The sequence below is a fragment of the Aquarana catesbeiana genome, linkage group LG02 (assembly GCF_042186555.1).
Source record: "Aquarana catesbeiana isolate 2022-GZ linkage group LG02, ASM4218655v1, whole genome shotgun sequence".
In the NCBI taxonomy this organism is placed as follows: Eukaryota; Metazoa; Chordata; class Amphibia; order Anura; family Ranidae; genus Aquarana; species Aquarana catesbeiana.
Genome location: NC_133325.1, coordinates 580,817,831 through 580,835,476, shown reverse-complemented (window position 1 = coordinate 580,835,476; position 17,646 = coordinate 580,817,831). Strand labels below are relative to the sequence as shown.

At 42.4% G+C, this 17,646-nt stretch overlaps 1 protein-coding gene across 2 annotated transcripts in view; it reads left to right on the top strand.

Annotated features, from left to right (window-relative positions):
* Positions 1-855: 855 nt before the first annotated feature.
* The window catches only part of GPN2 (GPN-loop GTPase 2), a 31,774-nt gene continuing 14,983 nt past the window's right edge, over positions 856-17,646 (top strand). Inside the window, exons 1-5 of one of the 2 annotated variants that reach the window (XR_012241729.1) lie at positions 856-1,349; positions 6,895-7,051; positions 14,175-14,335; positions 16,150-16,472; positions 16,631-17,440. Coding sequence is in view for 1 of the 2 variants with exons in the window: in XM_073616159.1 (XP_073472260.1) it covers positions 927-1,349; positions 6,895-7,051; positions 14,175-14,335 (741 nt within the window). In the remaining variant the exon portion in view is untranslated. Of the gene's footprint in view, positions 1,350-6,894; positions 7,052-14,174; positions 14,336-16,149; positions 16,473-16,630; positions 17,441-17,646 lie in introns of those variants that run through there. The other variant, XM_073616159.1, reaches the window with a different exon arrangement.

The window sequence follows — 17,646 nt, the reverse complement described above, 5'->3', positions numbered from 1 at the left end:
GCCAAAGTGATTAAAATGTAAGTTCACCTTTACAGAAAATCTGTAAGGTGAACTTACACTGGACCCCCTCCCTATCCCCCCCCCCAGTCCCCGAGGCTGGCGATCCCCCGCTAGGAGACATCGGGTAGCCGCTTCACCGGTTCAGGGATATGAAATCCCCTCGGCTTTCTCTCTTCTTCTCCCCCGCTGACAGAATGGGCTAGGCAGGTTCTGATTGGTCAGCGCCAATTATAATGCCTCATATACGTACCTTACCTATCGGTGAAGTGGCGACCCAATGTCTCCTAGTGGGTGATGGCTGCCTTCAGGTACAGCGGGACCAGGGTGGGGGGGGGGGGGGTCCAGTGTATGTTCACCTTACAGATTTTCTGTAAACGTGAATTGACACTTTAAAGCTTCATCGAAGCAATCCAGTAGCGTCAAAAACACATCAAAAAAGCATGCTGAAGCGGCAGGCGCTTTAATGTGTGTTGAAGTTGAAGCAAGTGTAAAAGAGCCCTTAGTGCCCTGGACTGAGACAAGTACACACTATAGAGGGATATGACTTGTTCATAGCTCATGTCTGAGGTTTACAACCACTTTACGTTCTGTGTTCAAACACAAAGGAACAGGGTCCTTTATGGTAGTATCTTCATTTTAAAAAATTGCGGAAAATCTAAAACGATTGAAGGTTTTTTAGAAATGATATACGATTACAGTTGTTGATTTAGCATCTACTTTCAATGCTAATGTTTGAGCAGTCTTATAGGAAGCCTCATATAGTCATCTATAGACAACGTCTACTAGTGAACGTCCTCCTCACAGCCTGACAGAAATCTGGCGCAGCCGTTCAACGAATAAGGCTCGGTCATGTGACAGTGACGCCATGAGCGCGCGCCGGCTGACCCGGAAGTTGCTGCGCGCTGTATGCAGAGGCGGCTGGCAGCATGGAAGTCTCTAGTGGAGGGGAGAAGCAGCCGTTACTTGGGTTCGGCCAGGCGGTGATCGGTCCCCCCGGCTCTGGGAAGACTACCTATGTCCGAGCCATGCACGCCCTTCTCACCAGCATGGGTCGCCCGGCCTCTATTATAAACCTGGACCCAGCTGGGGAGGACGAGCCCGGGGCGGCGGTGAGCCTGCGGGAGCTCCTGGCACTGAGTGAGGTGATGAGTGAGCTGCACCTGGGACCCAACGGCGGGCTTCTCTACTGCATGGAGTACCTGCAGGGGAACCTGGACTGGCTGCGGGACAGGCTGCTCAGTGTGCGGGGCACTTACCTCCTGTTTGACTGCCCGGGACAGGTAGAGCTGTATACCCACCACCCGGCTCTGCCCAACATCCTGCGACAGCTGGGGGCCTGGGGCCTGCGGGTGAGATCATCATCGCTGACCAGCATAGGGCTGTGTAAGGCCCCTTTCATCTGAAGGGTCCAATCAGGTTCACCTGTCAGTTTCTCAGGCAGGTTCATTCACCCCAACACACTTGTATCCGTTTACACCCGCCGTCCTCTGGTCTGCTAAAAACAAGCATAACGGGTTCTGTCCTCCTCCATCTAGACCAGTGATGGCAAACCTTGGCACCCCAGATGTTTTGGAACAACATTTCCCAAGCTGCTTAAAGCGGAGGTCCGCCTAAAAAAAAAAGTTAGCAGCTACAAAAAGTATAGCTGCTGACTTTTAATAATCAGACACTTACGTGTCCCATGGTCCAGCCATGCGGGTGCAGGAAGCCTCGCTCCTCTCCACGGCGCCAGCATTCTTACTATGGGCGCCCAGCTGTGGCTTCACAGCCAGGCACGCACTGCGTGCTGTGAATGGCAGGGCAATCTTCTGGGACCTGTGACATGTCCCAGAAGATGGGGGGAGAGGTGAACTTCCTTCCAGTGCGGCGGCGCCACGGGAGGCAGTGGGAGCTTGATGCCCCTTAAGAAAAGGGTATCCGCTCCCCCCTCCCAAAAAATGACAAATCACCATCACTTAAAGCAGAAGTTCCATTTTTGGGTGGAATTCCGCTTTAACTACACTGCAGAGTGCATGAGCATCATGGGAAACGTAGTTCCAAAACATCTGGGGTGCCAAGGTTCGCCATCACTGATCTAGAGAGATTAGAGAGCAGTTGGGTGTAAACAGACAGTGGAGACCGTTTACACCCGCCTACTTCTTATCCAGTCTGCTAAAAACAGAAAGGGATCCGTCCTCCTCTGCCTCGGCAGATCCGAGGGCAGTTGGGTGTGAACAGATGATGGAGACCGTTTTGACCCAGCCAGCCATAGAGCAGAGCGCGGGTTCTGCCTGTGTCTGCGCTCCAGAAACCGAGCTGACTCTGACCTGTCATCCGCCCCCTTTGCGCTGATCAGCAGACAGATCCACTGCTGATGAAAATGAAGACCACCCTGTAAAAAAAAAAAAAAAAAAAAAAAAAAGGGACCTTAGGCTACATTTGCACTGACAACTAGCGCCAGTGCAAATGACTGAATCTGCTGAATTTCACCTGTCAGCGGTTCGCTGCTGCCACTGAGGCCTGTACACTTTAGTGACAGGTTGGTGGCCACAGCTGTCCATGACTCCTCCCAGCCAGCAATTGCTGCAGGTAATAGCTTCTGGACGCACTTTGTGTACTTTAACCACTTCGCATCCAGGCCATTTCTGACACTTCGCTCCTACATGTCAAAAATCATCATTTCTTTGCTATAAAATTACATAGAACCCCCAAACATTATATATGTTTTTTTAGCAGAGACCCTAGAGAATACAATGGCAGTCATTGCAACTTTTTATCTTGCACGGTATTTGCGCAGCAATTTTTCAAACGCGTTTTTTTTAAAAAAAAAAAACAGTTTCATGCTTTAAAAAAAAACAAAACAGCAAAGTTAGCCAAATTTTTTTGCATTGTGTGAAAGATGAAGTTACGCCGAGTAAATAGATACCTAACATGTCACGCTTCAAAATTGCACACGCTCGTGGAATGGCGCCAAACTTTGGTACTTAAAAATCCCCATAGGCGACGCTTTTAAAATTTTTTACTGGTTACATGTTTTGAGTTACAGAGGAGGTCTAGGGCCAAAATTATTGCTCTCGCTCTAACGTTCGCGGCGATACCTCACATGTGTGGTTTGAACACCGTTTTCATATGTGGGCGGGACTTACGTATGCGTTCGCTTCTGCGTGCGAGCTCACGGGGACAGGGGCGCTTTAAAAATTTTTTTTTTTTTTATTGTTAATTTTACTTAAAAATTGTTATTTTTACACTTTAAAAATTTTTTTTTTTTTTTGATCACTTTTATTCCTATTACAAGGAATGTAAACATCCCTTGTAATAGGAATATGACACGATCAGTCCTCTTTACAGTGAGATATGGGGTCAATAAGACCCCACATCTCACCTCTAGGCTGGGAAGCCTAAAATAAAAAATAAAAATAAAACGATCGCCGCTTCACAGCCGAAGCAGCGCCGTTTTTTTGAATGCAGAGGCCGGGCGTGACGTCATAACATCGCGCCCGGCCTCCGAACGATCACAGAGACTCCGGCGACCATCTGGCGGATCCGCTGTCCGACTCACCGATCGCTGAGGTGATTCGGTAGTAGCACCGGAGGGCGGCGGAGGGGGGGGACGTCCCCTCCCGCCGCCCGTAAGAACGATCAAGCGGCGGAACAGCCGCTATGATCATTCTTATGGTGTACGGAATCGCCAGCTGAAAATGCCGGTATCTGAATGATGTCTGTAGCCTCAGACATCATTCAGATATAAGCCCTGAAAGTCGAGGACGTCATATGACGTCCTCCGGATGGCAAGCGGTTAAGCAGCGATCACTGCAGGTAATCGCTGGCTGGGAGGATAGCTGCCGCAGCTATCCCTTCACAGGTGGCAAAGACAGAAACAGCTGCAGGAATCGTCAGATTCCTGCCGCTGTCATTCACACTGGTGCTAGTTGTCCATGCGAATATAGCCTAAAGCCTCATACACACAATACAGATTTTGGGACGACCGTTTGTCCGTTTATTGTTGCATGCTAGTCTCATGTCGAAAGTGAAGCGGTTACTCACCATACGGAAATTCTCGGACGACAGAATTCAACTTCAGAAGTGACCTAATGTGTTGAATAGTTTTGTATTTATTATTTCCTTTCTGAACATGCGTAGTCTTGCTCTTACGGTTTTTATCGGACGTTGAGTTCACGTACGGCAAAGATCTTATAGTCTGCACATCCAGCTTTAGTCTGACGAAAAACCATAATCGGCTGTTGAAAGCACCATACCAACGATCCAGAAATCGGCAGATCATTCAGACGAAATTTTACTTCTGATTTTCATATTGTGTGTACGGGCCTTTAGACCCCTCACACGGAGTAGACTCTGCTTGCTAAGTGGGGGATCTATGCGCTGAGCAGGCAGATGGCTGGTCCTTGTCCGGTCTGCTTAAGCAGAGCGAACACAGACGCAACCCATTCTCCTCTAAGAGTGTTTGGATGTAAACAGACTGTCTGTCCGTTTACACCCAACTGCCACCCCGATCCGCTAGACAGAAAGGGAATGGGTCCCTATCCATCTGTTTTTATTGGATTGACGTAAGCAGGTGTAAACAGACCTCCATTTACACCAGCCACTCCATAGAAGAGAATGGAGGGTTTGATCGGGTCGGCCAAATAAAACTGACAGGCGGACCCAATAGGAATGCTAGTGTGAAAGGGGCATAAGGAATTGTTTATACTTGCAGTAAAATAATGTCTGCTGAGCTGTGGTTTAACCTCCCACTTTAAAGAGGAGCTCCAGTCTGGGGAAAAAAACAAATACTATAGCTGCAGACTTTTAATATAAGGACTCTTTCCTGCCCAGGGATCCCTGTAATGCTGGCACCCCAAGCCAATTTATCAATCACTTTGGGTGCAGGCCCTGGCATTGTAAGTAAGGGAAACTGGCAGTGAAGCCTTTAGGCTTTACAGCCGGTTCCTGCTGCGCTTTCTGAATGATACGAAAATGCTTGGAGATCGCCACGGCGATCTGTCAAAACTGGTACCAGTTCCCCCCTAAAAAGTGCCAAATGTGGCAAGGGGGGGCAGGGTTTGAACAAGCGGAGTTTCACATTTGGGTGGAGCTCTGCTTTAACCACTTCCCTACCTGCCCATTGTCATTTGATTCCAGCAGTTGGGATCTCCCATTCTGTGCGGGCTTCATATGACGTTCTCGGCTTCCCGGCGGTATAGGGGGCGCACGCATCACCGAGGAGGCGATGCACGTGCCCGGCGGCCGCGATGTGCGCCGGGCACTCGCGATCGCTTGTTACAGAGCAGGACCATGGATCTGTGTGTGTAAACACACAGATCAACGTCTTGTCAGGGGAGAAGAGACCGATCGTGTGTTCCTAGTATATAGGAACACCGATCGATGTCCTCCCCTAGTCAGTCCCCTCCCCTTACAGTTAGAATCACTTCCAAGGTAACACATTTAACCCCTTGATCGCCCCCTTGATTCCCTGCCAGTGACATTTATACAATAATCGGTGCATATTTATAGCACTGATCGCTGTATAACTGTCAGTGGTCCCAAAATAGTGTCAAAAGTGTCCGATATGTCCGCCGCAATGTCAGTCACGATAAAAATGGCAAATTGCCGCCATTACTAGTAAAAAAAATAAATAAAAAAATAATAATAAAAATGCCATAAATCTATCACCAATTTTGTAGGCGCTATAACTTTTGCACAAACCAATCAATATATACGCTTATTGCGATTATTTTATTTTTTATCAAAAATATGTAGAAGAATACATATCGGCCTAAACCGAGGGAAAAAAAATTTGTTCCACCCAAATTTTGAACAATATCTGTATGTATTCTCTTCCTTGCCTAGATGCTGACATGCCGTTTAAAAAAATTTAAATCGCCGTAATTACCTTTTATTTTTCTATTCTTCTTTGCACTTCCTGGTTCTCCTCCCGTGGGAGTAGGCGTGTTTCTAGCCTCTCCCAGACTCCTGGGAGCTAGTCTCAGGCTTCCCAGGATGCCACTGAGCATGTGCGGGAACGAGCGGTGAATGCTGGGAGCACAGCATTCACCACATCCAGGAAATAAATGCTTGTGGGCTTCAAATGCCCACAATGAAGATGGAAACCGCCTGCAGTGAATAATATAAGTTATTCTTTCCGACGAAATCTGACACAGGCGGACATATTACACACAATATGTGAGTATGTAATGCTGAGAAGAAAAGTTTGTGAATGAACTCAAAAAAAAAAAAACGATAGATAGGTGGACCCCCGCTTTTAAATTGGGATATTTATTATAGCAAAAAGTAAAAATTATTTTATTTTTTTTTTTTAACTTCTCGATCTTCTTTTGTTTATAGTGCAAAAAATAAAAACCGCAGAGGTGATCAAATACCACCAAAAGAAAGCTCTATTTGTGGGAAACAAATAATTCATTTGGGTACAGTGTTGCATGACCATGCAATTGTCATTCAAAATCTTCCAGTTCTGAAAATTGGCCTGGGTAGGAAGGGGGCGAAAATGCCCTGTATTGAAATGGTTAAAATAACACTGGCCAAATGAAGCTGTACACATGTCATGGTGCATTGCTTTTATGGCCTGTCACATTCAACAGATTTAGATTTGAAGGGGGAGCATGCAAAGGCCAAGTGTTAGTAGGGAGAGTTTCTTACTAGAGAAACTTTGCCTACATAAAGTGACAGATTCTCTTTCAGGCTGGGGAAAGCTGTTTATCAGTATCTACTCACAGCTGGACACGCACAGTCTGTGTTCAATTGGCATTCGTTTTACCAGCAACTGTGTAGTGTGAGGACCTGCCCAAAAACTGTCAGTTTTATTTCTAATCAGGAAGGTTCAGAATTCCTACCTGGTTATAAATCTTAAGGAAATACTGTTGTTAGTAATCTTGATAATTGTGTTTGTCTTTTTTTTAGTTGTGTGCAGTACATCTTGTGGATTCTCATTACTGTACAGACCCTGCCAAGTTCATCTCTATTCTGTGTACCTCTCTGAGCACCATGCTTCACATAGAACTGCCACACATTAACATTCTCTCAAAAATGGATCTGATTGAACAGTATGGCCGGCTGGGTGAGTCTGAAAAACCTTTTGGATGAAAGTAGACATAATGGCAACCAGCTTTCATTGCTGCTCATCCTGCGGGTGTAGCCTAACTTTTCTCTACCAGGAAAACCCCCAGGACCCTTATCCAAGCATACAGGCCAGAAAAACAGGAAGGGAGAATACGCTAGCATGCCCCCCCCAACCATACCAGGCCACATGCCCTCAGCATTGTGTGGCAGAGTCACCCAGTGGCGTCACCATGTGACCCTGCCCCTTAGTTTATTTATTTTTGGGGGGGTTCCCTTGTGGGTCGACGGGCAGCATTCATCATGATTGACACTGGATTTACTTTGGGGACATTTTTTTTCCTTTTCTTTTATAATGAAGGACTTGTCAAAAACTAGCTTGGATGTTCTTATTTAGCCATTTTTTTTCTTTTGTGAATGAGTACACCCCATACTCGTTCATATTTGCGCTCGAAGAACAAAATAAATGATAAAAAAATAGTTTTGTTTTAGAAATATAGATGTGAAATATGTGAAAATGTACAAGCAGCCAGCACCTAAGGTCTAGTCTCAAACCTCACAACAATGTATATAATGCAAAGAGATGCAGCGCTAAAAGAAAAATTGGTGAAAAAAAGAGTAAAAGAAAAGACTAAGGCATAGTCTCATCAACATCAAATAATAATTGAGCAAAACCAATAAGCTGACGTGCAAATAAAAAAATGAATGAATATCTATATAAATGTGGATAAACACAAGATCTGATCAGAATAACAATAAGTGAAAAATTTGCTGTATATATAAACCTTGAGTGACAAATACATAATAAAATGTGCAAAGAAGAACCCACGAGAAAAAACAGTCCTGAAAAAAGTGACCAAAAAAAGAAAGCAACCATAAAAAGTGCCAAGAAGAGCAGATGAAGAAAGTCTTCTGTGTCTTGTCACACACAGGGTGCAAAATCAAATGCGCTTACCGGACGGCGATGACTGCTATTACGGCAGTCTCGCCCAGCACAGGGAAATCGGTCTCCCAACAACCATAATGCACAGCAACCGCTAGCAGCAGATGATTCCCAGGGATATAAAACAAAAACATCCATAGTGTAATACGTCCAAAGGATTGATTTGAGTATAAAAATACACTTACAGGATCGCAGTATAAAAAGCATAAAAAACTCCGGCGTCTCCGTCTGTACCTCCACCTCTTAGGTTTGTGTATAGCCCGTCCGAGAACAATGTGATGACGTTGTAGGCTCCTCCCTACGCGTTTCGTCACGATAGGATGTCGTCTGGGGATTGGCCAGGCTGGAGCGTCACCACATATGGGCATTATATACACTACAAGAGCCATCTTAGCTGATGGCAAATTTGGTTACTGCATTGAAGACGGTTCAGCCATCTTGGTTGCTGGCCGTCAATGCACATTAAGAAGCTAGAGTCAATCTATAAAGTGGAGGAAAAGGGAAGCGCCATCTTGTGGCGAAAAAGTATACTGGTTAGTAAATACTCGGATGGCAAAAACAAACCATGAAGGGATGCAACATACATCAGACACCGCAAGTAAATTAAAAATAATACTTCAGCCGTACATGAAAATTCTAATAAGGATAATCAATACAGTCTTAGAACACTGAAGTACATGTTAATATAAATAATTATCCACATATAATACTAGATAAAAACAGAATACAAATTAGGATTAAAAAAGGGGAATGAACTAATAAAATAAAAAATTAGGAATTGTTGATAAAGCAATTAATATCCCAATCAACGTTTAATCCAAAAGGAACAAAGGGTTTCATAATAAAGATCCACTTAGTCTCAAGTCTAGAAATGGATCTAACTTTATTTGTACCTCTCCAGTGGGGGTGTATCTTTTCAAAGGCTAGAAAGAGAGTACCCTTCAATTTTTTATTGTGATGTTTAGCGTAATGTCTAGACAAGTTGTGTTTGGTGAAACCTCGCTTTATGTTAGCCACATGTTCTGATAAATGTACATGTAGTTCACGTTTCGTTCATCCAATATACTGTCTAGAGCATGGGCACTGGATAAGATAGACGACATACTGAGTGGAACATGTAATAAATGACTGGATGTCGTATATCTTATTCGTGACTGAAGATTGGAAAGTTTCACACTTCCTCCCCATAAAGGAGTTAATTTGGCAGGTACTGCATTTACGGCAGGGAAAAAAACCTTTCATAGTATGAAAAAAAGAAATGGTTTTGGGGGGATCTATAACGTTCGTGGCAACACTGTGTCGCAATGAGGGGGCACCTCTGTATATCATTACTGGTCTATCAGGAATGACTGCCCCAAGAACGTTGTCATTTTTAAGTATACTCCAGTGTTTCTGGAAGATTTTTTTAACAGAAAAATGTTGATTCGATTAGCCAGTGATCATGGACCAACCGAACTTGTTGTCAGGTACAGGGCTAGGTTCCACTTCCCTATGTAACATAAGGGCCCTATCCATATTGGCAACTCGAATTATGGTGGTATCGATATCGCTTTCAGAATAGCCCTTATCAAGAAAACATTGTTTCGGTATACAGGCTTGCTGATGGTATTCTGAGATATAAGTGCAATTGCGCCTAATACGCTGAAACTGGCCCTGGGGAACAGCCCTTAGCCAAGCCGGATGATGACAGCTAGAAAGTGAGATGTAAGCGTTTCGATCGGTCGCCTTAAAATGTGTATTAGTAGTGAGGCGACCATTTTTGACCTAGATGTTAAGGTCAAGGAAATAAATCTCAGAACAACTGATTTCAAATTGAAGGGATATACCCCTATCATTCAGATTCAGTTGTGCAAAAAAACTTTCAAGGGAAGCTTGATCACCATCCCACAGGAGAAGAACATCATCTATGTACCTTCTCCATAGACGTAGCTCTTTGGGGGGATTGCTATCAATGACCTCCATCTCCCATCTGGCCATAAATAAATTGGCCAGACTGGGCGCAAATTTGGCGCCCATGGCCACGCCACGAATCTGCAGAAAAAATTCACCACCAAACCAAAAATAATTATGGCCTGTTGCAAAACTTAAAAGTGATAAAATAAATTCTTTTTGAGGCCGGGGTAGAGAAGAATCTTGATCTAGACAGTAACTTACCACCCCAAACCCCTGCTGGTGGGAAATGATGGTGTATAGAGAGGCCACATCTGCCGTAGCGAGAATGTAGCTCTCTCTCCACTCGCATCCCTCCAAGAGGTTAATGACCTGAGTGGTATCTCTCAAATACGCTGGGGTTGCCGTCACTAGGGGCTGGAGAAAATTATCTACATACCTGCCAATCCTAGCGGTGACCGAATCTATGCCACTAATGATCGGGCGACCTGGAGGTTTGGAAAGGCTTTTATGTATTTTGGGCAAGAAGTACATAACTGGTACCCTCGGGGCAGAGGGAATCAGGTATGCCTTTTCTTTTTTATTAATGCCTTGCTCAAAACCCCTATCAATCAATCTCTGAAGTTCTTTTTTGAATTTGATTGTTGGGTTTGAGGCCAAAGACAGATATGTATCACGATCGGAAAGAAGTCTATTCATTTCTTCCAGATAGTGAGTTTTATCTAAAATTACGACCCCTCCACCTTTATCCGCAGGACGTATGACGATGTCATTCCGTTCGCAGATTTTTGTTAGGTGGTGATGAAAATCACTTTGTGGGTTCCTAGGGCATTTGAGTGCAATTAGATCCTTAATAACCATTTCTTTAAAAACTTGTAAGGAGGGAGTAATAGGGCCTGGGGGATTCAATAATGAGGCATTAGACAAGTTAGTGTGTCTGATGGGGACATTAATTACATGATTAGAAGCAACCGGGGGTGCTGAATTAACCACACCACCAGTTGTAATTGAAGGCCTATTAACAGAAGGTAAATGACTTTGATTACCGATTGGGTTTAAAATAAAATGTCTCTTAATGCTCATCTTTCGTAATGAACTTGTGTAAATCGATAAATGTCTCGAATTTGTTCAATCTGTGTGGGGGGGGGCAAACTTTAAGGCCTTGACGCAGAACTTTTTGTTCACCCGCAGGAAGTTGGACTGTACTTAAATTAAACACACCACTAATGTTTACCGTTTTCTTTTCTTTGGACCGGATCCTCCTCCCCCCTCTGGTGCCTCTCGTTCTTCGTACAACAGAGTAAAAAGAGGATATGAAGAACGAGAGGTACAAATAAAGTTAGATCCATTTCTAGACTTGAGACTAAGTGGATCTTTATTATGAAATCCTGTGTTCCTTTTGTATTAAACGTCGATTGGGATATTAATTGCTTTATAAACAATTCCTGATTTTTTATTTTTTTATTTTATTAGTTCATTTCCCTTTTTTAATCCTAATTTTTATTCTATTTTTATCTAGTATGATATGTAGATAATTATTTATATTAACATGTACTTCAGTGTTCTAAGACTGTATTGATTATCCTCGTTTTTTTCCCTGCCGTAAATGCAGTACCTGCCAAATTAACTCCTTTATGGGGAGGAAGTGTGAAACTTTCCAATCTTCAGTCACGAATAAGATATACGACATCCAGTCATTTATTACATGTTCCACTCAGTATGTCGTCTATCTTATCCAGTGCCCATGCTCTAGACAGTATATTGGATGAACGAAACGTGAACTACATGTACATTTATCAGAACATGTGGCTAACATAAAGCGAGGTTTCACCAAACACAACTTGTCTAGACATTACGCTAAACATCACAATAAAAAATTGAAGGGTACTCTCTTTCTAGCCTTTGAAAAGATACACCCCCACTAGAGAGGTACAAATAAAGTTAGATCCATTTCTAGACTTGAGACTAAGTGGATCTTTATTATGAAACCCTTTGTTCCTTTTGGATTAAACGTTGATTGGGATATTAATTGCTTTATCAACAATTCCTAATTTTTTATTTTATTAGTTCATTCCCCTTTTTTAATCCTAATTTTTATTCTATTTTTATCTAGTAGTATATGTGGATAATTATTTATATTAACATGTACTTCAGTGTTCTAAGACTGTATTGATTATCCTTATTAGAATTTTCATGTACGGCTGAAGTATTATTTTTAATTTACTTGCGGTGTCTGATGTCTGTTGCATCCCTTCATGGTTTGTTTTTGCCATCCGAGTATTTACTAACCAGTATACTTTTTCGCCACAAGATGGCGCTTCCCTTTTCCTCCACTTTATAGATTGACTCTAGCTTCTTAATGTGCATTGACGGCCAGCAATTAAGATGGCTGAACTGTCTTCAATGCAGTAACCAATTTGCCATCAGCTAAGATGGCGCTTGTAGTGTATATAATGCCCATACGTGGTGACGCTCCAGCCTGGCCAATCCCCAGACGACGTCCTATCGTGATGAAACGCGTAGGTAGGAGTCTACGACGTCATCACATTGTTCTCGGACGGGCTATACACGAACCTAGGAAGTGGAGGTACAGACGGAGACGCCGGAGTTTTTTTGCTGCATTATTCCGCTGCCTTTTTATACTGCGATCCTGTAAGTGTATTTTTATACTCAAATAAATCAATCCTTTGGACGTATTACACTATGGAATGTTTTTGTTTTATATCCCTGGGAATCATCTGCTGCTAGCGGTTGCTGTGCGTTATGGTTGTTGGGAGACCGATTTCCCTGTGCTGGGCGAGACTGCTGTAATAGCAGTCATCGCCGTCCGGTAAGCGCATTTGATTTTGCACCGTGTGTGTGACAAGACACAGAAGACTTTCTTCATCTGCTCTTCTTGGCACTTTTTATGGTTGCTTTCTTTTTTTGGTCACTTTTTTCAGGACTGTTTTTTCTTGTGGGTTCTTCTTTGCACATTTTAATATGTATTTGTCACTCAAGGTTTATATATACAGCAAATATTTCACTTATTGTTATTCTGATTAGATCTTGTGTTTATCCACATTTATATAGATATTCATTCATTTTTTATTTGCACGTCAGCTTATTAAATAGTTTTGCTCAATTATTATTTGATGTTGATGAGACTATGCCTTAGTCTTTTCTTTTACTCCTTTTTTTCACCAATTTTTCTTTTAGCGCTGCATCTCTTTGCATTATCTACACCTGGCAGAGTCTGCCCTGTGTGAAAGGGACCATTGGGACATTTAGCAAGTTTTTCTAACTTCTGCCTAGCTTTCCCAAAGCATGTGACTGAATGTGTGCTAAGCAGTTCACATTAGCAGGCTGAGAGTTGCAGGACAAATGGTACTACAATATTTTCTGTGAACACATCTGTTGCAGTAGCAGTTAGGCCATAGACAGGACGCGGCCTCAAAAACAGCATTGAAAGCTCTTCTGCATTCAAGGTAGTTTAACTGCCTTCTGCCCGCTGTATAGACAAATGATGGCGGGCGGGATGTTCTCTTATTCTGGGCCAAAATATGATGTCGCCCAGTCTCGCTACGATCGCAGGCCGTGGGGTCACGCAGTGCGGCGATCGCAGGCGAGCTGTGTCCCTGGGACACTGCACGACCCCGATCTCAGTAAAGAGTCAATGACGCGGCACTTTACCCATGTGATCAGCTGTGTCTAATCACAGCTGATCACATGTAAACATGGAAATGCCCTTGATCGGCTCTCCTCGCCGCACTCTGACAGCGTGTGAGGAGAGGAGAGCCGATCGGTGGCATTTCCTCACAGGGGAGACTTGTACAGATTATCCGGGCACTGATTATCAGTGCAGACCTAACAGTGCCCATCAGTGATGCAAGCTCGTGCCCATTTGCGCCACCTATCATTGCCCATAAATGCTGCATATTAGTGCCTCCTCATCCATGCCACCTCATTAGTGCCCATCAGTGCAGCCTCATCAGTACACATCAGTGAAGGAGAAAAATTACTTATTTACAAAATTTTCTGACAGAAACTGAAACTTTTTTTTTTTTTTTGCAAAAAATAAAAAACCCAATGCCACCAAAAGAAAGCTTTATTTGTGGGGAGAAAATGATTAAAAAATAAATTTGGGTACATCGTTGCATGACACCGCAATTGTCAAAGTGTGACAGCTCTTAAAGCTGAAGATTGGCCTGGGAAGGAAGGGGGTAAAAGTGCCCTGTAGGCATGTGGTTAAACACAGTCTACCAGTCATACATTTTGATGTCGGTATTTCAACAGTTCTTTTCTTTTGCAGCATTTAACATTGATTTCTACACTGAGGTTATGGATCTTTCTTTTTTGGTGGAACATTTGACCTCTGACCCTTTTTTCCGTCGACACAAACGGCTTCATGAGAAACTGGCTGAGGTCATTGAAGATTATGGGCTGGTGTCATTCATGCCACTTAGTATCAAGGTGAGAAATTACTGTTGAGAAAAGGGAACCTTTTTCTGAAGTGATTATGATGAAAATGTTTTTAACGAGGAATTTTTTAAGATTGCTGTGCATAGTGCAGGCTGTAGCAAATTTCAGTAAAACTGGTAGGATAGTGGGATACAGATGGCCATACAACAAACAGAAAAGTGTGTAAAACTAATATAAATAGTAACAAATGACCTCAGGACGCAATATATTAGAAGGCGTGGGGCGAAACATTTTAGGCAAGAGATGAACCTGTGCTACAGATTATCGTGTACTTGAATCTCTGTACCTCATACTGTTGATATTGGATTCCTAGTGAAAGATGAAGTAAGCCAGCAGCAAAACAGGGCTGAAATATGTGGTGTGTTGGGATTGATAGGATGAAGCTAAATCCTTATTTACTGTTTAAAACTGAATAAAAGCCTACTGTCCAATATAGCCAAGGAAAGTGCCATCCTGGCCTCTGTTTGATCTGTAGTTGCCATGATGCTGCACGTCATCAGTTAAGACACCAGCTATTTGACAGCTGGACAGTGCAATGCTTTTCAGGCTCCTGCAGAAAAAAAATAAATGCAAAAATGTGTGGATTTATTCTTTTTTCTTAAAAGGTGAGGTTATCCTTTAAGGTACAGTGGTATTAAAGTGGTTGTAAACCCTATACATACATCTACCCAGTGAAGTACCTGGCCGCCTTTTTTCTTTTCTACATCCTTTCGGACAAGAATTTATAAAGCTTGTCTGAGCAGTCAGGTAAAAAAGTGGGCGCGGAGCTGAAATCACACTCTGCAGTGCTTAATGAGGCAAGCTCTGAGAGCTGATTGGCGGAAAGGGACACACCCCACTTCACACAAGAACAGAGCTGAAGCTGTCAGCTGGAGATGCCTCCTCTGTCACATTTTTATTTTTTTCTTTGTGTCAGGAAAACTTGTCTGAAGTGATTTATACTGATAGCAGAGGAACGATGCAACAGACAGAAATGACACTAACGCTAAATACACACTATATAATTTTCTTTAGATTTTTTCCTTTAGATTTATCAAAACAGTATAATAGGAGTTCAAACCAGGGTGGATATAAATCAATGATTTTTTTTCTATTTCAATCAGATTTTTTCTTTTTTATTTGAATCGATTTATTTGATTTTTATCAAATTTATTTTAATAAAGATAGTTTTCTATTTAAGATACATTAATAATTTAGTTTATTCAGCATGCAATGGAGCTTAGTTATGTAGCATGAGGCTGTATATTCTGCAATATTAACATTTTTGGTAAACTCGTTTAATGAATCCAAGCTCTGAAAGCTGAGATAACATGCACTGCATTTAATACATTCACACAATTTCACAGTAACCATGAGATAAACAAAGTTCAGGAATATTTCTTTATCCCATTGTTTGTTTTGTAAATCTATGTACACTATAAACGGTATGATTGAATTGGTTCTGATATCACTGTTTTACTAACCTGACAGCTTATTATTCTAAATAGGAAACCTGTTTCATGTGCAAATATAAGGCCCATTTCACACAGGCACCGTCAGTTTAGCCACGTTAAAAACGTATCAGTTCTTATCCGTTGCTTCATCTGTCTTCCGTTCCGTTAATATCAGTTTTCATCCGCTAATGTGCATGTTTACATCCATTTTTTTTTTTTTTTAAATCAGTTTTGATCTATTTAGAGCAGTTTCTGTGCCTTTAAGGAAATTGCCCAGAAAGCATTGCTCCTCCCATGCTGCATTGCAGTTTTCAGTGAGTGACTTGTCCTTTCTGTGTTCCTGTCCTTGTGTGTACTATCTGCATTGTGCAGTGGATTCTAACAACTTTTGGGACAGCGTGACATTGTCGTATTTGCCTATATGAGGAGAATGGAGAGCAAGAAAAAGCAGATTGTGGCTAGGAGACGTCGATTTTGGACCCACCCCATGCTAATGAAGCGGCCTTCTGATGGTTTTGTGGCTGGCTTATGTACGCTCATCTCCAACAGTATCCCGCTAAGTTTTTCAACTTCACCAGGATGACCGTAGCTACATTCGACTACTTACTGGACCAGCTGCACTCGTGGCTGCAGCAGAGACATACCAACATGAGAAGACGTGTACCTGCAGATGAACATCTCCTAGTGACCTTGAGGTAAGAAGTCATTAATTTATCAAGTGTCAGGTTGCCTACCCCTGGTCTACTGTGTGTGTACATACAGTATGTATAGATAATAAATATTGTATCTATTTATGTGCCAGTAGAATGTTGTTTTACTTAAAAAGCTAAAAAGATGTTTAATTTTTTTCTAGGTTTCTTGCAACTGGCCAGTCCTATACCTCTTTAAACCATTATTTTTTTACTGGGCATTTCAACTATTTCGGAGAGTGCATGATACTTGCTTGGCCATATGGGAAGAGCTGTGTCCAGCAGTGATGCCATTACCAGATGGAAACATGTGGCGAAGAATAGCAGAAGGATTTTGGAATCGAGCAAACCTTCCAAATTGTATCGGAGCTCTTGATGGAAAGCCTATCCGTACCAAAAGCCTCCACGTTCTGGGTCTAGATTGCATAACTACAAGAAATATTTTTCATTGGTCCTCATGGCTATTTGTGATAGCAATTATAAATTTATTGCTGTGGACATTGGGGAATATGGCAGCAGTTCTGATTCCAGAGTGTTCCGTGAGTCTGTAATGGGTCGAAGACTGCGAGAAGGGCGATTCAACATACCATTCGATCAGCCTCTGCTTGGAACTGTAGGACCAGACCTGCCTTTCATTCTTGTTGCAGATGAGGCCTTCGCACTTTTGCAATATCTTTTTAGGCCGTATGCCAGAAGTAATCTGGACGGCAAGAAGAAGATCCTTAATTATGAGCTGAGCAGCACAAGATGCCTCATTGAATGTACATTTGGCATATTGTCCAGTAAATGGCATGTTTTCCAAACACCCTTGCAACTCACTCTTGAGAATGCTGAGTTAATAATTCAGGCCTGCTGCATTCTGCAAAATATTGTCCGGGAGAAGGAGGGCATCCAGAGTTCCACCTGCCCTCCGTACAGTACAGCAGAGTACGTGCAGGGATATCCCACATTGCCATGCGTGAAAAATTTGCCGACTACTTTCTATCTCCATCAAGAGAAGTGCCATGGCTATATATATATATATATATATATATATATATATATATATATATATATATATAATATCTCTATCTATATATCTATATATCTCTATCTATATCAGTGCAAATTTAAATTAATCAATTAATTTGGTTATTTCATTGTGTTTTGATAGCATAAAAAGGCACAAAAGCACTTTATT